Below are 23,477 nucleotides of genomic sequence, written 5' to 3' on the forward strand. Positions count from 1 at the left end.
GGGGGTTGGGCTCTGTACCCTGTCACACACAGAGCAGGTTCAATCAAGGGGTTGAGGAGCTCCCCCCTGTCACTCACAGAGTAGGGCCGATAGGGGAGTTGGGGCACCGCCCCCTGTCACACACAGAGCAGGGCGGATCAGGGGGTTGGGGCGCTGCACCCTGTCACACTCAGGGCAGGGCCAATGGGGAGGTTATGGCTCTACCCTGTCACACACAGAGCAAGGCCCGTGGAGGGGGGTTGGGGCGCCACCCTCTATCACCCACAGAGCAGGGCTGATCAGGGGGTTGGTGTGCTTCCCCCTGTCAAACACAGAGCCGCAGGGCAATCAGGGGATTGGGGAGCTCCCCCCTATCAGGCACAGAGCAGAGCTGATCAGGGGGTTTGGGAGCTGCCCCCTGTCACGCTGATCCCGGTGCCGGGAGGCATATTACCCTTTTACTATATAGGATAGAGGCCTGGTGCATGGGTGGGGGCCGGCTGGTTTGCCCTGAAGGGTGTCCTGGATCAGGGTGGGGGTCCTCACTGGGGTGCCTGGCCAGTCTGGGTGAGGGGCTGAGGGCTGTTTTCCGGCTGGCGAGTGACTAAAGCTTCCAACCGCTGCTTGTTTTCTTTTTTTTTTTATTCTGGGCCAGCTTTAGCTCTGAGGCCTTGCTGCTGAAAACATGGATACAATGTTTCGGTCCACCTGGCTTTCAGTCGGCTGGTTTCTGGTGTTTTGTTTAGCTTCTTATTTGCAACATAGTACATAGTTTCTTAGAGTTGCAGCTTAGAGGCCGGCAAGTGAGGCGGGGAATGTTAGAGTGTGCAGCAAGCAAGCCTCATGCTCGCTTCAGTGCCTGGTTGCTGGCCGCCATCTTGGCTGACAGTTAATTTGCATATACTCACTGATTAGCCAATGAAAAGGGTAGTGGTCGTATGCTAATTACCATGTTTCCCTTTTATTAGTGTAGATAGGGTCTACCCCAGACCAATGGAATCTAATTTTCTGATGGGGGGTACAGGAACCAGGTTTGGTTGTTTTTTTAAATCCTCACAGGACATGTTTTTATTGATTTTAGAGAGAAAGGGATAGGGGAGGGGAGGTGGAGAGAGAGAGAGAGAAAGAAAAAAAAAAAAAACATCGATAGGTTGCCTGTCGTATGTATCCCAACTAATGATTGAAATCACAACCTGGTTATGTGTCCTAACTGGGAATCGAACCTGTGACCTTTTAGTGTATGGAATAACATTCCAACCAATTGAACTAAAGCAGCCAGGGCAAGAAATATTTTTCAATTAAAGCAATATATACTATTAACAAATTTCTTATTCTTTAGGAGATATTTCTAAAGGAGGCATAAGTGAAATTACCCAATCCAACTTGAAAGCCGACATCACTACCACTTCTGGAGATTCAGGCATTGGATCTCATTTACCCTTGTCTTCTGAGGACTTTTCTCAGTTGGCTGTAAGATCTTCTGTGGAGAATACTATTGGTATACATACTAATACTCTCAACCAACAGAGATTGGCAAATGGTCATGTAACTGAAGACACTCTACAAGCCTTAGCTGTTCCAAAACTAGCTGACCAGCAGGCTGGAATTTCAACAGTGCCCTTTAGTTCCTACTCACAAAGAGAGAAGCCCAATATTTTCTATCCACAGGCCTTGAGAGACAGTCATCAAATCGAAGAGGCTCTAAGAGTTTCAGCTGTTATTGGACCTGTTGACCAGAAGAGCGAGAAAACAACAGTACCTTGTAGTTCCTATACACATAGAGAGAAGCACAATGTTTTTTCTCAGCCACTGCTGCCAGATAGTCTTCCTACTGAACAGGCTCTGAACGGTCCATTTGTTCCTGGACCAGCTGATCAAGTGACTGTGATACCAACAGTGTCCTCTACTTTATACTCACATGGAGAGGAGCCCTATATTTTCTATCAGCAGACGTTGCCCGAGAGTTCTCTAACTGAACAGTCTCAACAAGCGGCTGCCATCTCTGGATTTGCTGGCCAGAAGACTGGGATACCAACAGGAACCTCAACTTCTAACTCACACAGAGAGAAGCCCCATATTTTCTATCAACAGACATTTCCAGAAAATCATCTAACTGAGCAGGCTGTGAAAGTTTCTGTTGCTCCTGAATCCACAGAGCAGAAAACAGGCATACCAATAGTATCCTCTGCTTACTCACATAGAGAGAAGCCCAGTATTTTCTACCAGCAAGAGTTGCCAGTCAGTCATCCAACTGAACAGTCTCAACAAGCTGCAACTCTCTCTGGATTTGCTGACCAGAAGACTGGAACCGCAACTTCTTACTCACATGGAGAGAAGCCCCATATTTTGTACCAACAGACTTTGCCAGAGAGTCAGCTAACTGAGCAGTCTCAACAAGCTGCAGCTGTTTATAGATTTGCTGACCAGAAGGCTAGGATACCAACAGGAACCTCTACTTATTCACATGGAGAGACCAGTTTTTTCTATCAGCAGAGGTTGTCAGATAGTCAACTAACTGAACAGGCTCAGAAAATTTCATCTATTCCTGGACAAACTGACCAGAACACTGGGATACAAACAGGACCATCTAGTGCCTACTCACATAGAGAGAAACCCATCATTTTTTACCAGCAGGAGTTTCCAGATAGTAATCTCACTGAAGAGGCTCTAAAAGTTTCATCTGTTCCAGGACCAGGTGAGCAGAACACTGGGATACCACCAGGTTCCTCTGGGTTCTACTCATTTGAAGAGAAGTCCAGTACTTTCTACCAACAGGCATTAGCAGATAGTCATCCGACTGAAGAGGCCCTGAAAGTTTCCACCATTTCTGGACCATCTGACCAGAAGCCTGGGATACAAACATTACCCTCTACTTCCTATCCACATAGAGAGAAGCATATTATTATCTCACCACAGGCCTTGACAGATAGTCACCTACTTGAAGAGGTTCTGAAAGTTTCAACTGTTTCCAGACCAGCTGACCAGAAAACTGGGTTGCCATCAGAACCTCCTACTTCCTACTCACATAGAGAAAACCCCATTTTCTACCCACAGGGCTTGACAGAGAGTCATTTGTCTGAAGAGGCTCTGAAAGTTTCAGCTGTTTCTGGACCAGCTGACCAGAAGACTGGGTTGCCATCAGAACCCCCTACTTCCTACTCACATAGAGAAAAACCCATTTTCTACCAACAAGGGTTGTCAGATAGTCATTTAACTGAAAAGGCTCTGAAAGTCTCAGCTGTTCCTGAAACAGGTGATCAGAAGCCTGGGATACCAACAGTACCTCCAAGTTCCTATTCACCTGGAGGGAAGTCCATTATTTTTTACCAACAGGCCTTACCAGATAGACATCTCACAGAAGAGGCTCTGAATGTTTCTACTTCTGGACCAGCTGACCAGAAGACTGGGTTACCTACAGTATTCTCTACTTCCTACTCTCATAGAGAGAAGCCCATCATTTCTTACCAGCAAGATCTTACTAAAGAGGCTTTAGAAATTTTAGGGGTTTCTGGACCAGCTGAGCAGAAAACTGGGATACCAGTAGTAACCTCTATTTCCTACTCTCCTGGAGAGAAGCCTATCATTTCTTATCAGCAAGAATTGCCAGATCATAATGAAGAGGCTTCAAAACTTTTAGCAATTCCTGGATCAGTTGACCAGAAGACTGGTGTACCAATTGTGCCCTCTTCCTACCCATCTAGAGAGGGCCCCATCATTCCTTACCAGGAGTTGCCAGATATTACTGAAAAAACTTTGGAAGTTTCAGCTGTTCCTGGACCAACTGACCAGAAGACTGGGATAGGAATAATCCCCTCAGGTTCCCCCTCATATAGAGAGAAGGGCAATGTTTTTTACCAGCAGGAATTGCCAGATATTACTGAAGAAGCTTTAAAAGTTTTTGCTCTTCCTGCAGCAGTTGACCAGAAGACTGAGATACCAGAAGGATCTTCTAGTTCTTATTCACATAAAGAAAAACCCAGGATTTCAACTGTGATTTTACCGGATGACCAGAAAACTGAGTTTCCAACAGCTCCCCTCATTTCTTACACACAGATAGAGAAACCCAAGAATTTAGCTGTGATTGAACCAAACGGCCAGCAGACTCCGTCACTGACAGTTTTTCCTAATTCTTACTCTCAGAGAGTAACGCCCAGTATTTTCTTTAAACAGCATTTGCCAACTAGACAACGTAGTGAAGATATTCAGAAGATCTCATCTGTTCCTGAATCAACTGACGTGAATTCTAGGGTACCAATACCTCTTCCTAGTTCCTATTCACACAGAGAAAAATCTAATATTGTCTATCCGCAGGAATTGTCAGACAAACATCTAACTGAAGATGTACTGACAGTATCAACAATTCCTAAACCAGCAGACCAAAAAACTGTGTTACCAACAGCTCCTCCTCATTTTTTTTCACACAGAGAAAAACAAAGTAAATTCTGTGAGCAGAATTTGCCAGATAGACATCTAACTAAAGATGCCCTAAAGTTCTCAAGTGGTCTTAGGCAAGCTGATCAGATTACTGGGTTATCAGCAGTTTACCCTGATACTTATTCACATAGTGAGAAGCACAAGTTTCTTTCAGACCATGTCCAAAGGCCAAAAGATCATTTGGATTCTTCTAACTCTAGTATTATCTCAAACAATATGCCCTTAACTTCTCAAGCTGATGGTAGAGTTGTAATAAATAAGCCAGAACCTTCAGGTTTTGAAGATACTGGCTCTGAGGAATTCCAGGGTACAGATAATGGTTCTAAAACTCTTAAAGAGATTCGGACACTTTTAATGGAGGCAGAAAATATAGCACTGAAACGATGCAATTTTCCTGCTCCCCTTGTGCCATTCAGAGATGTTAATGACATTTCATTTATTCAATCTAAGAAGGTTGTTTGCTTCAAAGAACCCCCTACAACTGATAAATCTAACATTGATTTGCCTCAGAGACAGTCATTCACAAAAGAGAATCCAAACAAGTACCTACAGAAGGATATTAGTACACAGACAAATCTGAAATGCCAGGGAGACATTGAAAATTGGGAGTTTGTTAGTTCAACTACAGTTAGAAGTCCTCTACAGGAAGCAGAAATCAAAGCCAGAATGGCATTAGATGAAACTCTTAGGCAATATAAAGCAGCCAGACCGGTAATGAGATCTGAACCTGAAGGGTGTAGTGGAACCCTTGGGAATAAAATTCTTATCCCTATGATGACTATCATAAAAAGTGATTCAAGTAGTGATGCAAGTTCCTGCTCATGGGACAGTAATTCCTTTGAATCAGTTTCTGATGTTCTTCTAAACTTGTTTCCATGTACTTCACCGAAGACAAGTATGACAGATAGTAGAGAGGAAGAGTGTGTGTCAGAGAGTGATGAAGGGCGTGGCAGTAGTGTGGATTCACTGGCTGCACACGTGAAAAACCTTCTGAAATGTGAATCCTCATTAAATCATGCTAAACAAATTCTCAGAAATGCAGAGGAAGAGGAATGCCGGGTACGAGCACGAGGTAGGAACTGATTATTTGTTATAAAAGCAGATGAAGCTTATAAACATTGTAGTTTAGTAATTTATTTAAAGTTAAGTATTTGGCATTCTAAATTTATTTTCTTATAGAACTGTTAGGATGATTGCATTTTCTGCAATCCAGAATAAGCCCATTTAACCAATAATGCAGCTAACTCACAGGATTAATAGTGCTAGTCTGAGTTTAGGGACTTAGGAAAAGTTAGTTCTGATGTCAGAAGGAGAGGAAAGTAAGTAGAGAGCTTGAAGTTTCCTAACTCCCAAAGCGCTCATGTTTTCCTTAATCCTCTCGTGATAGTATCCTTATTTTGGAGGCAGAAAAAAAAACCCCAATTTACTCTGCTCTAAATCACTGTATAATAATAAAACTGCATATACTTTCTCGTCCCCTTTGATAATAAAGTTCTAGGAGCAGATTTTAGGTAGACATTGGAAAAAACTAATCAAGGTATTTCACACTAGAACTTGGCTTAGAGGTTGGAAGAATATTTATTAAGCCTTTTAATTTCTAATAGTAGAATTCCATTAAAAAATATTCAGGACAATGTGGGGAATATATTTGGAAGGGTAACTTATAAGCAATCCAGACCTACCTGGGAATCTTTCCTTGAGAGGAACTGCCTAAGCCATTCCTTTTATCACTTAAGCATATTTTGATTTGCTAAAAAAACTCCCCAAGTTTTATTTATTTTAAAATATCAGTTCTTGTGGAAGTGGCAGAAATTGTAGCAGGAGCAAATGGGGAAGACAAAGGGACTGTTCTGATTAAAAGGAAGATTGGAATAAAAATGATTAAATACCATATTAATTAAAATGGCCTTGTTGGAGAAAAATCTGTAGAATGTGTGTTTAAGAAAATCAGACTCTTCAATGAAATGATCTCTCTCTAGAACTTCTAATAGTTTGTCATATAATTTAGAGCACACACTTTTTGCTAAGCATGTGGGAGCCATTAAATAGGTATAATGATGATCTTTTGTGCTCTTTAATCACTGAAAAATTCTCACTTTTGCATTGTATTATCTCAGGTGTTTTTATGTTTTCTCTTTAGCCTGGAATCTGAAGTTTAATATGGCTCGTGAGTGTGGCTACTCCATTTCAGAATTAAATGAAGATGACAGGAGAAAAGTAGAAGAGATCAAAGCAAAGTTGTTTGGCCATGAGAGAACTGACTTGTCCAAGGTATAAAAGAAATCTAGAAATGAAAAGAGAAAATGTGAAAGAGTAGTATAGAATTTGGATCTCTTATTTGGGTGTTGATGACTCTAGCTGAGTAACTGATAGTCTTTGGTTTAAAGTGTTAAGAGTCTTCTTCAAAAGATTAAGGATTAGATTCTGTAGGTTTTGATTTATTCCAAATTAATCTGTTGAAAAAATTTACCTCCTCTGAGAAATAAGAGGATTACTTTTATCAATATTCTATGGGCCCGGTGCATGAAATTCATGCACGGGGGAGTGGGGTGGTGTCGCTCAGCCCGGTCTGTACCCTCTCCAATCCAGGACCCCCCGGGGGATGTCCAGCAGTTGGAAATCCCTCTTGTAATCCCGGACCACTGGCTCCTAACCGCTCACCTGCCTGCTGGCCTGACCCTCCTTATTGCTCTCCCCTGCCGGCCTGATCACCCCTAACCACCTTTGCCTCGGCCCTGCCACCATGGCTTTGTCTGGAAGGTGGTCCAGAAGATGTCTGGTCCAATTAGTATATTACCCTTTTATTAGTATAGATTGTTGTCACTCTTATTTCTCTTGAAGGTGATATCTTGAGATGGCGATAAAGTCCCGCTATTTTCAGATGTATATCCTCTGCTTAGGAACACAGACCTAAAATAGTCTATGTATAAACCACTTCCTTTTTAATAGTACTTATTTTCCTCCTACTGTTTCATGATTACAAAATAGATATGAAACATGTATGTAAGGAATAAAGTGAAATTCCTATATATCAGCCATTCAGCTTGAGAAATAGAATGTTACCAATGACACTGAAGTCCTGTGTGTACCCTTCTCCAGTCATATCTCTTTTACTACTTATCATAACATGTGTTGATTTTCTTGCTGTTCAGTATGGTTTTTAATTCTGTAATATATGGAATTAACATGATATATATTCTTATGAGAATTATTTTTCATATAATCTTAGGTTTTTTGAGATTTTTCTATGTAGCTATAGTTTATTTTTTATTTTTGTAAGTAGTTCAGTGTGTGAAATTATCAGTTTATTCTCTTGTTGATGGGGCATTTGGTCTGCTATTATGAGTAGTAATAGGTTGTAATAATACCTGTCTTAGAGAGTTTGGGTATGGCTTACAGGAAATAATGTCTATAAAATACTTAGTGTTCAGTAATTGTCAGCTCTTATTATTATTAAATCTGCAAAAGTCAATATAGCTACCATATGTGTAGACTTTTTAAAAAAATCCTCACCCAAAGATATGTTTTCATTGATTTTAGAGAGAGAAGGGAACATTGATGTGAGAGAGAAACATTGATCTGTTGCCTTCTGTATGTGCCCTGGGGGATTGAACCCACAACCTAGGTATGTGCCCTGATTGGGAATTAAACTTGCAATCTTTTGGTGGATGGGATAACACTCCAACCAACTGAGCCACCCAGCCAAGGCTTAGACAATTTACTTTTAAAACAATTATTGATATAGTTGGTTAGTGTCTTCCACATTTGTCACTATTTTCTACTTATAGCCCTTGTTCTTTGTTTCCGGTTTTGTCTTCCACTCTTTCTGCCTTTTGTGGTTTTATTTTTTATTTTTTAAAATATATTTATATTTTTATTGATTTCAGAGAGGAAGGGAGAGGGAGAGAATGATGGAAACATCAATGATGAGAGAGGATTATTGACCAGCTGCCTCCTGCACATCCCCTACTAGAGATCGGGCCTGCAACCTGGGCATGTGTTCTTGACCGGAACCGAACCTGGGATCCTTCAGTCTGCAGGCCAATGCTCTATCAAGTGAGCTAAACTGGCTAGGGCCCTTTGTGGTTTTAATTGAGCATTTTATGATTACATTTTCTCTCATTTTTTAGGATGTCAGTTATACATACATTTTATACATTTTCAATGATTGCCCTAGAATTTGTATCATATACTTACGACTACACCAATTTCAAATAACACTGTACCACTCACTTCACAGGTAGCGTGGTATCTTCTAATAAAATAATCCTAATTTTTCCTTCCTGTCATTCAATTTATACACACACACAAGCACACATGCATACGTACATGTACATACATGCATGCATAGCAATGTTTCAAACTATTTTTTGGATCAGTTTGGTATAAGAAAAAGGTTGTATTTGTTTTTTTTTTTTACCTTCACTGTTTCTTTCTTTGATGTTCTTTCTTTCTTTATGTAGATCTGAGTTTTTGACCAATATTTTTCTCTGTTAAGTTTTTCTGTTAACATTCGTTGCATTTACTGGCATAAATTCCCTCTATTTTAATTTGTCTGAGAAAGTCTTATTTCTTGTTCAGTTTGAAGGGTATAGAATGCTAAGTGGGCTGGATTTTTTTCTCTCAACATTTTAAATACTTCACTCTATTCTCTTCTTGCTTGCATGATTTCTGCGGAAAAGTCAGATGTAATTCTTTGCTTTTCTGTAGATAAGGTGTTTTGTCCCCTTGGCTTATTTCAAGATTTTTTTCTTTATGTTTGCTTTTCTTTACTTTGAAAATGTTATGTCTAGGCGTAGTATTTCTGGTTTTGTGGGGGGTGTTCTTTTTGGTTTTCTTCTCTTTTTGGTATTTTTGTTGTTAATGTATTAATATCTTGTCCTGGAGTCCTTTGATGTTTTGGTCTGGAGTTTTTCCTTCTTTTACATTTTAGTTTTGGAGGTTTCTGTTGAACTCTCCTGAAGCTCAAGATTCTAGCTTTGGCCATGTGCAGTCTACTAAAGAACCTATCAAAGCATTCTTCATTTCTCTTACAGTGTTTTTTATCTCTAGCATTTCTTTTTTCATTCTTTCTTAGGATTTTCATCTCTCTGCTTACATTGTGTTTGTGTTCTTGCATGCTGTTCACTTTATCCATTAGAGCCCTTAGCATATTAATCATAGCTATCTTAAATTCCTTGTCTGGTAGTCACAATATTCCTACTATATCTAGTTATATGCTTGCTCTTTTTTTTCTTTGTAGTATGCTGTGTTGTGGAGCCTGTAGCTGGTGTATTAAATTAAAAAATTCAGATTATAATCTCTTGAATGTAGGCACATACTACCCACATGGGCTAGGCAGGTAGCTTTCTCAGCATCAGAGCTTCCACTTTGGGGAACTGAAAAACCTCCAGGGTCATTTTGATTAAAGGCATAGTTTTAATACACTTACACAAAGGAAGTAAAGTCACAAGAGTTATTACTTACAGATCTCAGAATCCTGGGTGAGTGGGCAGGCTGAGGGATGGACAGTCCTCCTCATGAGCAGGAGATAAAGAGCAGGGTAGCAAGCACTAACTACTTATAAGATGGTTGAAGTGGCGGTCAGTGACTTTTCACAGACTCCGTTCTAAGTGGTTATTTTTAAAGGTGGCGTGGGAAAAGCAAAGAGGGAACTTCTGGCAGGAATCCTAAATTCAGGTCCTTATCTAACTGTCTATGCTCTGGGTGTGAACAGGGCTGTCATACTGTAAAATATCTAGGCAGCAACTCAAAATAGCTGTTTTCTCATCACAATTGACCCTGTGATGCCTAGGCATTAGTGTTTAGGGAAAATCAAGGGCACTGTCTAGATGGTGCAGATATCAACAGCCACTGGCAGGATTTTGGTCACCTAGCATATGAAACATTTGAGTAAAGCAAAAATGCCAAAGAGAACATCAATAGATAAATGATAGTTTGAAATCCTGTTCATAACCATCCCCTCATTTATTGGGGTGCAGCCAAGAAAATAAATCAAGGCCCATGGATAAGGTAGGTATTTGATTAAAAACTTGGGTGAGATTATGGAATATTGGTACCTGTTGGGCCATCTTTTGTAGATTTATTTTGTCCAGTATTATTAATATATATGCAGCAGGTGATAGACTCATAGTACATATGCCTCTTTCCTTGGCCAATAAATAATTTAAAGCTAAATGGTTATCCAAAACCACCTGCACTAAAAAATCATGTTGCCCTGGCTGGTGTGGCTTAGTTGATAGGAGCATTGTCTCATACACTGAAAGGTCACAGGTTTGATTTCCAGTCAGGGCACATACCCTAGGTTGTGAGTTCAATCCCTGGCCCTGGTCATAGTTTGTGCGGGAGGCAGCCAATTAATGTTTCTCATTTCTCTCATCTCTCCCCCCGCCCCCCATCTCCCTCCATCCCTACCTTCCTGCCCCTTTCTCTAAAAATTAGTAAAAAAATGTCCTTGGGTGAGGATTTGTGAAAAAAGGAATCATGTAATCATGTTGTTGCATTATGGTTTGGTGTACAGCTTAATATTTTCAGCCAATGTGGTTGACAGGTTGGTGTTTGCCTTAATAACTTGTTATGTGTCTGTTCTGGTGGTGTGTAATCCAGGTCCTCTGAGGGATAGTAGCAGACCTACTTCCAAACATAATGGGGATGAATACCACATGCTCTTTATGTGAGGGGCAGAAAAAGAGATGGACTGAGGGTCCTGTTTAGTGATTTATGTAAGGGTAGCCCTAGAGAGAGTAAAGTACATTGGTATGAATATATAGAACTCTGTGGGGTTGGCAAAGAGCTTGAGGGGAAGATAAGTACACATGTGAAGAACTATGAATGTATAATGGGACCAGGGTACTAGACACAGTGGTCACTAACTGTGTGATTGGGGAGCTGATATAATTTGGGGTTCCCCCTGGGTGATTGGGCTGATGTAGGGATTGTGCTCCTTGGGACAAGTTATAGATCATATTCTTTCTTGTGTTGGTGCCTGGGCAGATATGGAGGATTATAAAGGGCATGTGGGGGCTCCTGCCAAGTGCCACATACTGTATGGCAAGTGTACTACATGGAAGCAGTTGAGTATTTGTACAAGTTGCAAGGTTACATGGGGTGTCTTCTGTTGGTCAAATGGGGGCAGTGTTGAAAAAATCAGTCAAGTTGGCCACTAACTGGGGGAAAAGATTTTGTTGACCCTGATAACATCCCCAGCAATTACAGCGGCCCCAAAAAATGAGCTCTGATTTTAGCCCATTGTATAAAAATATTAGGCTCACTGTGATCTACTGTAATTGTCAGCTCTTATTATTATTAAATCTGCAAAAGTCAATATAGCTACCATATGTGTAGACTACCTTGACACAAAGTTTGACGAGTAAAAGAAAAAAAATTAGGACTATGTGGGGGCTTGAATGGGAGGATTGTAGAGCTCTGAATGGTGACAGTGGGAAAGGGTTTCCTTGGGGTGGTATAGTCAGGTGACCCTGTGGATATGAGCCTGGAGGATATGTGTCTGGGTGCTGTGGTGATGGTAGCATCTGTAGCTGGGGATGGTTCCTCCCAACAGAAATTCACTAACCCCACCCCCAGTAGGATGTATAATGTGGACCAATCTAATGAGTGTGGTGAGGGTGAACAACTAAGTGAACTGCTTTAAAGGAGCCCCAATAAGGTTCTGAGACTCAACACATCTTGATCTTCTAAAACTAAAAGATGCAGTGAAGAGCAGCCTAGCAGTCATAGTACCACCTCACATTCGAGCAGCATGCATATAGTGATAAGCAAGCGGGCCTTGAAGTAAACATATACCTAATTCTGCAGAATGCCACTTATAGGGGTTGTGAGCAGGGAATTTAGATAAACAGCATTTAGTTCAGCAAGTCCTTTTCAGTCTTTGCCATCCCAGCTGCTATGTGTTCCTGGGTGTCATCTATGCTATAGTGGAAGGTTGTGGAGATAGCATTCAGGATGAAATTTTTTCCTGTGGTGGTGTGGGCTTGGATGTTGTCATCTCTCAGATTGTCTGTCATGTCTTACGCTGTCGTGTGCTGGGGCATTGTCATTATCAGTGTTGTTGCAAGTGGAGGGAGCTATCCCAGGGGGGTGGCTCCCCCAGGTAACTACCAAGGAGGGGAACTGAGGGCCCAAGGGGCCTAGCAGAGTTGCATAGATTTGGGATGCTCTAATTGGTGTTTGCTTGCACCGTTGGGAGTATCTACTAGTCTCACAAATTCTCAGTACATTTTGGGGTGCACCTTGCAAATAATTGGGTAGTGCTTTTCTCCAAGGCATAGGAGGTTTCCATCCATAAATAGTAAAGATCAGGGGCACATGTGTAGCTTTGGCTTAAAGAAAATTTAGTTATATGCTTCTGACAATTTAATATTTGGCCCTCTATTACCAGAGATGGGTGTGAACTGCATAAGCCTGTCAGCCAGTTAGGGTTGAAATTAGGACAATGTAATGGCTGGTGGCCTATAAGCATTTGTGCTATCGGTCCCATTTAAGATAGGGCTTGAATCGCCCAGCAAGTATTCACACCTGGTGGCACTTTAGGTACAGCCTTTCTATGTAAGTTAGTTAGTGCCTGACTTACATTATCTCCCCATTCTGGGTGCAATTGTGGGCAAGAGCTGTGTGCTTCCAGCAACTTTTCAGTGTTGCCTCTCTTGGATTGAGAAGTCCCATGACCCAGATGGCACAGAAGGCACAGAGTAAGGCCAACAGTAGCAAGCATGTGCATTTTATAGTGTTGTGACTACCCAGTGACTATCCCATGTGAAAATTTATGGGACGACTTTGGGTCAGCAGCTCATTGGTGGCCTCCTCCAAAGTGGAGTAGAATTAAGTGCTGTGATTGTATTGACTTGATGTCATCTTCTAATGTTGTTAGGATTAACCAGTTTCTAGAGTTCCACACTGTTCTTTTCTTTTGGTGGGTCTGAGTGCAATTATTTCTACTTCCTGTCAAGAGATGTGAGCCATTTATTAAAGCTTCTACACATTGGAATGTCAGCTGGAATTTGCATATCCAGCAGGTAAGTGTGGTCCAGGAGCAGCATAGTGGGTTTGTTTTCTTTTAATGGGCCAAGATTATCCATGGTCAGGGGGTCACAGTTACTCACCTCTCCCTGATTTGTTTGCCAATAAATATTGGAAGGTGAGACCATCAGCATTTTAGATCTGTAAGGGGACTCAATTTTCTTGGGAAAGATATAAATAATATTGTCTGGTAAGATGAAGCCATGATATTTTCCTGTGATAACAATCATAGGAAGCATGACTTGGCAGTTGAGGTGAGGAGAGTGGTTGACCATATGGTCTAGAGCAGCCGTGGGCAAACTATGGCCCACGGGCCGGATGCGGCCCGTTTGAAATGAATAAAACTAAAAAAAAAAAAAAAGACCGTACCCTTTTATGTAATGATGTTTACTTTGAATTTATATTAGTTCACACAAACACTCCATCTATGCTTTTGTTCCGGCCCTCCAGTCCGATTTAAGAACCCATTGTGACCCTCGAGTCAAAAAGTTTGCCCTCCCCTGGTCTAGAGTTTAAAGTGGTTAGTGCCCCTAGCAGCAAGGAAGTCCATTTAGGAGTCCATTATTGCACTGTAACTTAAGGAGCAAGGAGATATATATATATATATATATATATATATATATATATATATGTATATATTGTATTTAACATATTTTTATTGATTTCAGAGATGGAGGGAGGGAGAGAGAGAAAGAGATGATGAGAATCATTGAATGGCTACCTCCTACTGGAATAGGTCTTGTCTGGGAAGGTCTTTATTTCTCTCTCAATTTTAAATTATAACCTTGCTGGTTAGAATAGTGTTGGTTGTAGGACCTTGCTTTTCATCACTTTGAATATTTTGTGCCAGTCCCTCCTGGTTTAAAAAGTTTCTATTGAGAAATCAGCTGACAGTCGTTTGGTAACTCCCTTGTAGGTAATTAATTGTTTTGCACTTGCTTGCTTTTTAAGATTCTCTTTTTGTCTTTAACCATCGCCATTTTAATTATGATGTGTCTTTGTGTGGGCCTTTTGGGGTTCTTATTTGGACTCTGTGATTCTGGATTTGTGTGTGTGTTCACAAGGTTAGAGAAGTTTTCCATCATTATTTCTTAGAATAAGTCACAATCCCTTGCTTTCTCATTTCTCCTTCTCATATCCTTATGATGCCAAAGTGTTACACTTTAACTACTGTGTGTTCCCTTAAACTAGCCTTATTTAAAAGAAAAACTTTTTTTTAATGCTCTGGGTGCTTTCTGCCACCTTGTCTTCCAAATTGCTCCTTTGATCCTTGCTTCATCTAATCTGTTGTTGATTCCTTCTAGTGTATTCATTTCAGATATTATGTTCTTCATTTCTGACTTTTTTTTCATGGTTTCCATCTTTTTTTGTTTGTTTACTATCTCTTTGTTAAGGTTCTTACCTAGCTTATTTATTCTTCCCCTAAGATCCTTGAGCATCCTTGTAACTATTGTTTTGAACTCTGTATCTGGTAGATTGCCTGCCTTCATTTCATTTAGTTCGTTGGGATTTCTTCTGCTCTTTCATTTGGGGCAGGGGTCCTCAAACTTTTTAAACGGGGCCAGTTCACTGTCCCTCAGACCGTTGGAGGGCCGGACTATAGTTTAAAAAAAAAAACTATGAACAAATTCCTATGCACACTGCACATATCTTATTTTGAAGTAAAAAAGCAAAATGGGAACAAATACAATATTTGTATTTGCATGTGGCCCGCGGGCCGTAGTTTGAGGACCCCTGATTTGGGGCATGTTTCTCTGTCTTCCCATTTTGGCTGGCTCTCTGTGTTTGTTTTTGTGTATTAGGAAGGTCTGCTATGACTCCCACTCTTGGTATGGTGACCTTATGCAGTGGGTGTCATGTGGGGCTCACTAGTGCAGTCTCCCTGATCACCTGAGCTAGGTGCTCTGGTAATATTTCTTGGGTATATTATGTGAGGCCTCCTGTTGTAGTTGAGTCTCGATTGCTGTTAGCTTGTCTCTGGCTGGCTGGCTGTGAGGTTTACTCCAACCACAGTGTATAAGTTGCTGTGCAGGGGTTGACCCCATAAAGCAGAATTCACCCGTATAGGATCTGGTGCCTGCTGAGACCTCCCTTTGGGTGTGCCGCTTGTGAAGCTAATTTGGCCATGCCCTGATGTGGCCTGTAGCCTGCCACCAGAGTGTACTGGTTTCTGGTCCTTACAGGAGGGACTTTTAATGAATGTCAATGTCAGATGCTTGCTTGTGACCAGCTTGGGCTACTTGTTTAGAGCTACAAAGCAGTCCACAGTTTGTGGCTGCCTCTGCAGGGCTTGGGTGTACATGCACTAACTACAATCTATGGTCAGGTGGTCACAGTTACATAGGAAGTGCCAACCTATGTACCAGGACTGGCTTCCACCAGCACTGAGCCCAGTGGCAGGTCAGCAAAAGTCCTGAACCACCCTGAGATCTGCCTTTGGCTGCCTGTTAGGCTCAGCCACTGAAAGAGCCTTGGGTGGTATGTTAGTTCCTGAGGTAGGTTCTCAGTGGGTCACCAGAGATACAGATTGGGTTGATACAGATTAAGAGTTGATGATAGTGCTGAGTATGAGGCCACTCAGCAGAAATTTCAGTCAGTGTACCGCAAGGCCAGTTGCCACCAGCCTGGGCCCTATGGTTCTTTATGGTGGGGTGGGGCCACAGGGAGTCATTAGTGTGAGGCCAGCTGAGTTCACCAGGGTAAATAAACCAAGCCAAGGTTTGGCCATGCGGGAGGAGAGCTCTGCAAAGAGCTGAGGTGCCGTTCACATGTTTTAGGGAAAAAAAGCCCTTGCCCTACCACACAACTCCAGTTTCTCCTATCCCCTGAATCTGCCTGGACCTCTGAGAAAGTCCATGCTACGGGCCCAGGCTGGTTGCAGCCAGCTGATGCTTGCGCAGGGCGCCAGTGGAGCAGGTGAAGGCCACAAGGAGTTGGATGGTATGTCTAGTCCTCTACTTGGGAAAGATGGCATCTGTGAACAGTGTGGGAGAGGGACTCGGCGCAGGGACCTTGGCGGCTCTTCTTTCAGCCCTCTCCCTGAAGCCACACAACCCAGTGTCTCTCTGTAAGACTTCTGTGTCTGTGGATGAGATTTGTGCATTGGCCCTTAAAAGGGTGTCTGGGATTTTAGCAGGCTTCTGTCTCTCCCTGTAATCCCCACTGGTTTTCATTGCCAGGTGTTATTGGGCTCCTCTTTGAGCTCTGGTCCTCCAGGCTGGGGAACCTGGTGTGCTCTTGAGACCCCTTGCTCCTTGTGGAAGGATCTTTGCAGCTGAGATATCCCTCTGGATTCTCAACTGCTACATGTGGATGCAGGGCCAGTCCTTTTCATGTCTCTGCCCTTCCTACTAGTCTTAATGTGGCTTTTCTGTAAATCCTTGCTTATAAAACTTCTGTTTATCTAGTCTTCAGTTGGTTATTCAGGTTGATTTTTCTATAATTAAATTGTAATTCTGATTTGGTCCTGGGAGAAGGTGAATGTAGCTTCTGCCACCATCTTACATCTTATCTAACATGTTAGATTTGTCCAGTTGGTGTTTAATTAATTACTGGTTTTCTAAAAAATTCAACATTTTGAAATATCTTTAGATTCACATGCAGTAGTAAGAAGTAATATGGAAAGATCACTTTTGCCGAAACCGGTTTGGCTCAGTGGATGGAGCGTCGGCCTGCGGACTGAAGGGTCCCAGGTTCGATTCCAGTCAAGGGCATGTACCTGGGTTGCGGGCACATCCCCAGTAGGAGGTGTGCAGGAGGCAGCTGATCGATGTTTCTCTCTCATCGATGTTTCTGACTCTCTGTCTCTCTCCCTTCCTCTCTGTGAAGAATCAATAAAGTATATTTTTTAAAAAAAAAAGATCACTTTTACCTTTTACCCAGTTTCCACCAATGGTAACATCTTGCAAATCTGTAATAACATATTACAATCAGGATATTGGCATTGATATAATCGAGATACCTAACATTTATATCAACATAAAGTGACATTTATGTTGCCCTCAAATAATTACATCCACTTCTCCCTTGCTCTTACCCATTTCTTAACCGCTGGCAGTCATTAATCTTGTCTCTATTTTTACAATTTTGTCATTTCAAGAATGTCATATATGTGAAATCATATAATATGTATTAGCATTTTGCTATTAGCATTTTTCACTAGGCATAATTCTCTGAAGAATATTTAGGTTGTTGAGTATATCAGTAGCCTATTCCTTGTTATTGCTGTGTAGTGTTCCATGGTATGGATGTAATAGTTTGTTCAAATATTCACCTACTAGAGGGGTGTCCCTTTGCCCAGCCTGTACCCTCTCCTAAACCGGCAGTTGGACATCCCTCTCACAATCTGGGACTGCTGGCTCCTAATAACCACTCGCCTGCCTGATTGCCCCTAACCGCTTCTACCTGCCAACCTGATCACCCTCTAACTCAGCGGTTCTCAACCTGTGGGTCGTGACCCCTTTGGCTGTCGAACAGTCCTTTCACAGGGGTTGCCTAAGACCATCCTGCATATCAGGTATTTACATTACAATTCATAACAGTAGAAACATTACAGTTATGAAGTAGCAACAAAAATAATTTTATGGTTGGGTCACAACATGATGAACTGTATTTAAAGGGCCAGAAGGTTGAGAACCTAACCTCTCCCCTGCCAGCCTGATTGATGCCTAACTGCTCCCCTGCTGGCCTGGTCGCCCCCAACTGCCCTCCCCTGCAGGCCAGGTCACCCCCAACTGCCCTCCCCTGCCGGCCATCTTGTGACTACGTGGGGGCGGCCATCTTGTGAGGGCACAAGGGCCACTTAGGCCTTTATTAGTATAGATTGAATGATATATTGGTTGTTTTCAATGTGGGGTTATTATAAGTAAAGCTGCTATAAACATGCACAGGTTTTTGGTGGATGTAAGTCTTTGTTTCTGTGGGATGAATATCCAGAAGTGCTATTGCTTGGTCATATAGTAGTTGTATGTTTAGTTTTTTGAGAAACTGCCACACCATTTTCTAGGGTGATTGTACCATTTTACATTCCTACCAGTAATGTGGTGAGTCCATTAGTCCACAGCCTCACCTGCATTTCTTTTTTCTTTCTTTTTTTTTTTTTAGTCATTCTGATAGGTTTGTAGTGATATCTCATTATGGTTTTAATTTGTGTTTTCTTTTTTTTTTTTTTAAAATATATTTTATTGATTTTTTACAGAGAGGAAGGGAGAGAGATAGAGAGCCAGAAACATCGATGAGAGAGTAACATCAATCAGCCGCCTCCTGCACACCCCCTACTGGGGATGTGCCCGCAACCCAGGTACATGCCCTTGACCGGAATCGAACCCGGGACCCTTGAGTCCGCAGCCGACGCTCTCTCCACTGAGCCAAACCGGTTTTGGCAATTTGTGTTTTCTTAATGATTAATGATGTTTAACATCTTCTCATGCTCTTTTGTTAGTTGAAATGTATATGGTTATTTGGCCCATTTTTCTGATTGAATTGTGTGTGGGTTTCGTAACTGTTAAGTTTTGAGAGTTCTTTGTATATGTTAGATACAAGTCTTCAGTTGGATATGAGATTTGCAAATACTTTCTCCAGTTGGTAGCTGGGAGAGAGGGGGCACCTCATTCCTGCTGAGTGGAAATGAAAATTCAGTCTCCCTGTGTGGCCTCCACCGACAGACGCCACAGGGAGAAGTAGCTTACTACCAGCCGGCAGGACTCCTGCTTGGCCATCTCTGATACCAGCTTGGCTTGGCGGTGCTTCATTATTGTTTTGGAAGGGTAGGCGTCTATGCTCCTCACTTAGACCCCCCCCCCCCCCCTTTGTTTTCTGTAGTGTTTGGCCGAAATAGATCAGGTTTTGTCTTAAAGTTTTTTAAATTGCCACTCAAGGATATGTGTGTTTTTTAATTGATTTGGGAGAGAGAAATGGAAGGAGGGTGGGAAGGAGGGAAGAATGGAAGGCGGGGGGTGTGGGGGGAGAGAAAGAGCACATCAGTTTGAGAGAGAAACATCGATCTGTTGCCTCCATATGTGCTTCGGCAGGGAATGAAACCCACAGTCTTTTTGGTGTATGGAATGACACTCAACCAACTGAGCCACCCAATCAGGGCAAAGTTTTCTGTCTTGTTAGACTTCACTTTTACAGTTTGTTTGTTTGTTTTAGCTAATGAGAGCAGGTTTTTGTTAGGGCTTTTGTATGTGCCCTTTGTTCGTGTGTCGCTGGCTTCTTCAGATCCAAATCTGGGATATATCAGGTAAAAAGAAAACCCAGGGATTTCACTACCATCTCATTCCTCAGGTCCCAATGTCCCTAGCCAGTCTGCCTTTTCTATAGTTTTCAGATTCTTAAGTTTGTTTTATGTATAATGTCCAGGATTTTTAGTTGTGGACTTAGCAGGTAGAGTAGGGCAAAGCACATCCACTCCACTATGTCGGAAGTGGCAGCATATTTTAAAATGTTTTTTTAAATATATTTTTATTGATTTCAGAGAGGAAGGGAGAGAGAGAGATAGAAACATCAATGATGAGAATCACCAATCGACTGCCCCCTACACTCCCTCTACTGGGGATTGAGCCTGCAACCTGGGAATGTTGCATGCCTTGACTGGGAATCAAACCTTGATCTCATGATTCATAGGTCAATGTTCAACCACTGAGCCATGTCGGCCGGGCTAAAGTATTTTTATATGAAGCCAAATGTGCCTATATCATCAAGTAGAATGGCAAGTTATGACTTCATAGGTAAAATGCAGACATCTCAAAGAAAATTTATATTTATGGTAGCATTATGCACTGATCTTAACCAGGAAGAAGTATTAGTTCTTTTTTTCTATTCTAAGTGGTAAAATATTAGGGTGTAGGCTAAGCATCTGTAACAAAGAAATCCCAAAATACAGTGGCTCAAATAAGGTAGAATTTTATTTTTCTTTAATGTGATAGTCCAGGGTAGGAACAGGAACAAGCTGCTTGAGGTTATCCAAGGACCCAAGCTGGGTGGGCAGCTGAGCCATCCTTTTATATGGCACCTATTTCAGTTGGCAGTAGTAATGGTGATAGTAATGATAGGTGGATGCAGAGGTTGAGAACTTGATTTTTTAAGGACAGAAAGCAAAATTTGTACTTAATTCTTTTGCTCATATTCCATTGGCCTAAATTTAGTCTTATGTTCACAACTAGCTTCAAACAAAGCTGGAAATAAAGGGTGTCCCAAAATTCACACAAGAAGTAATTTTGATAGAAAACACAGGTTTATAATTAAAAATTGTAAATTTTTTATTGATTCATGAAGTATATAGTATAGGGTTATGTATGGAATAGCTTATCGGGTAAATGGATTATCATGTCTCGATAGCGAGCACCATTAACTGTTATTGCCAGAGTAGCCGCATTTTCTAAGAAGAATGGTCGGATGATGCCTCCAGCCTAAAATCCGCACCAGTGACATGTTGTGGATGCATTTGTTTCTCAAAAATCACTCGTGGATTTTCTGAACACCAAATGCAACAATTTTGTCGATTAACCAAGCCATCAAGATGAAAATGAACCTCAGCCACGAGTAAGATTTTGGGCTGGAGGCATCAACGGACCATTCTTCTTCGAAAATGCGGCTACTCAGGCAATAACAGCTAATGGTGATCGCTATTGCGACATGATAATCCATTTACCCGATATGCTATTCCATACATAACCCTATACTATATACTTTATGAATCAATAAAAATTTTACAATTTTTAATTATAAACCTGTGTTTTCTATCAAAATTACTTCTTGTGTGAATTTTGGGACACCCTTTATCTGTGGCTTGGTGGCCTTATGTTTAGTTAATGTTGGGATATGCTGTTACTAAAAGAAAAAAAGTGAGAATACTGGGGGGCAAAAGTAGTCTTTGCTTTTGTTACTTCAGTGAAAATTTTTTAAAAGAAATTAACTGCATGGTCATGGGCCATTTTATTCTATAATTAATTGTCTTATTCTTATGTTCTTACCTGTTTTATTGTAAAACATCAGCAAAGTGATTTTTGTATAACTATTTGGACTACTTCAAGTAAGATCTTTATATTTTCTAGGGTTTACGGAGTCCACAGGGAATAAGATGCCATCCAGAAGCTGTCTGTGGTCATATTATTATTGAGAGCCATGAAAAAGGATGTTACAGGACTCTAACTCCTAAACAATCACAGTTGGACAGCCATCCTTGTATCTTCAGATCACCTGAACCCTTAGAAATTATCAGAGGACACCGGAGCCCGTCATCATGGAGAAGCAGGCACATCAACCTTTCCAAATCACTAGACCAGAGCAACACCCGTTTCAAACTTTGGAATTCCTTGCAGTTACAAAGTCGCTCCCCAATTCAGAACTTTACAACTGATGACTTCAAAATTAGCAAGGGTTTTCGAATGCCATTTCGTGAAAATATGGACCCTTGGCTGTCAGAATTAGTAGAACCTACTTATGTGCTACCTGAAGAAATGGATTGTCATTCTTCATCACAAATGCTGTCCCCAGAATCCATGAAAAAGTTTACTACCTCCATCACTTTTTCATCTCACCGACATTCCAAATGCTTTTCAGATTCCTCTGTTCTTAAGGTTGGTGTTACTGAAGATAGCCAGTATACTAGAGCATCTGTAACTCCAAATTCTCCACCCATATTTTTTGAACAACCTGAGTTCTGCAAAGTCCCACATGCAGATCACTATATAAGAAAACCTCCTCCTCCTCCTCCTCCTCCTCCTCCTCCTCCTCCCCCTCCTCCTCCCCCTCCTCCTACCTCTCCTCCTCCTCCTCCTCCCCCTCCTCCTCCCCCTCCTCCTCCTCCTTCACATCAGCATTACGTAGCTCCAAATCTTCCTTGTCACATTTTTCTTGAAAACCGAGAACTCTTTGAACAAAGCAAAACCCCACAGGTAGATCATCAGATGAGAATAAACTACTCTCCCCTTCCTCAAGGTCAGAGTTATATAGCTCCAGACCTTCCTTCTTCTATATTTCTTGAACAGCGTCAGCTCTTTGAACAAAGCAGGGGCCCTGATATAGATCACCAAATGAGAAAACAATATTCCCCCCTTCCTCAAGGTCAGGATTATGTAGTAGAAAACAAGGATCAACAAGAGCCTAAATCATACATTTCTAATATAAAAGTTGAAACTAATAAAATCAATGATGTGGTCTCCCAATCATCGCCAAATCAATATACATTAGGAACATCTCCATCTACTCTACCTTCGAACAAAAAGATACTTTCTTTTGTTCGTATAACTCTTTCTCCCAAGACTTCCTCCAAGTTGGATAGTGGAACCTTAGATAAAAGGTTTCTTTCATTGGATTCAGCTTCTAAAACAAGGATGAATAGTGAGTTTAACTCTGACCTACAAACTATATCTTCAAGATCATTGGAACCAACCTCCAAATTACTGACCGGTAAACTTATAGTACATGATCAAGAATCTTTAGGTTCTCTAGGACCTAAATCTTCACCGGACTTTCAAGTCATACAGTCTCTTCCAAATAGTAATATTATTTCTCAGGACTTGAAAACCATACCTTTTCAGAATAGCCAGATAGTAACCTCAAAGCAAACACAAGTGAACTTTTCAGATTTGGAAGAATATTCCAATCCAGAAAGGACTCCAGTATCTGCAGATCGGTGAGTCTCTTTGTGATAACAAGCAAGCTGATGGAATTTGTCATAACGGGTTTTAAATATTTAAACAGATGTAAGTTTTTTGGGGGGGAGCAGTATGATTCTCTTAGGGCAGATTGTATCTAATGATTCTGCTGGAAGTCTTTCAAGAGATAAATATCAAAGTAAAGACATCTGAAAGTAATGTGTTTATACTTTCAAAGGGCTTTTGATAAGACTTGGCTTCAAGTATTTAAAACATTGAATTATTTTGAGAAGACTCTTTGATCATGCAGTGGTACAGGTTACTAGTTCCTTACTTATTGTGTTGAAGATATGCTGAAGACCAGGCTTTGGGAAAGGATGCATGCACATGTTCCCTCTCCTGCATGTGCGCTCTCTCCTTTTTTCCCCC

The 23,477-nt window shown here is 41.4% G+C and overlaps 1 protein-coding gene across 5 annotated transcripts in view; it reads left to right on the forward strand.

Annotated features, from left to right (window-relative positions):
• The window catches only part of ALMS1 (ALMS1 centrosome and basal body associated protein), a 137,686-nt gene that overhangs the window by 43,782 nt on the left and 70,427 nt on the right, over positions 1 to 23,477 (forward strand). For 4 of the 5 annotated variants that reach the window (XM_070429484.1, XM_070429487.1, XM_070429486.1 and 1 more), the window contains 3 exons: positions 1,319 to 5,485; positions 6,554 to 6,684; positions 21,504 to 23,086. In XM_070429484.1, coding sequence (XP_070285585.1) covers positions 1,319 to 5,485; positions 6,554 to 6,684; positions 21,504 to 23,086 — 5,881 coding nt within the window. The remainder of the gene's footprint in view (positions 1 to 1,318; positions 5,486 to 6,553; positions 6,685 to 21,503; positions 23,087 to 23,477) is intronic. The other variant, XM_070429488.1, reaches the window with a different exon arrangement.

Source organism: Myotis yumanensis, unplaced genomic scaffold, assembly GCF_028538775.1.
Source record: "Myotis yumanensis isolate MYYU_CA2020_CCGP unplaced genomic scaffold, mMyoYum1.0.hap1 SCAF_11, whole genome shotgun sequence".
NCBI classification, from domain to species: Eukaryota; Metazoa; Chordata; class Mammalia; order Chiroptera; family Vespertilionidae; genus Myotis; species Myotis yumanensis.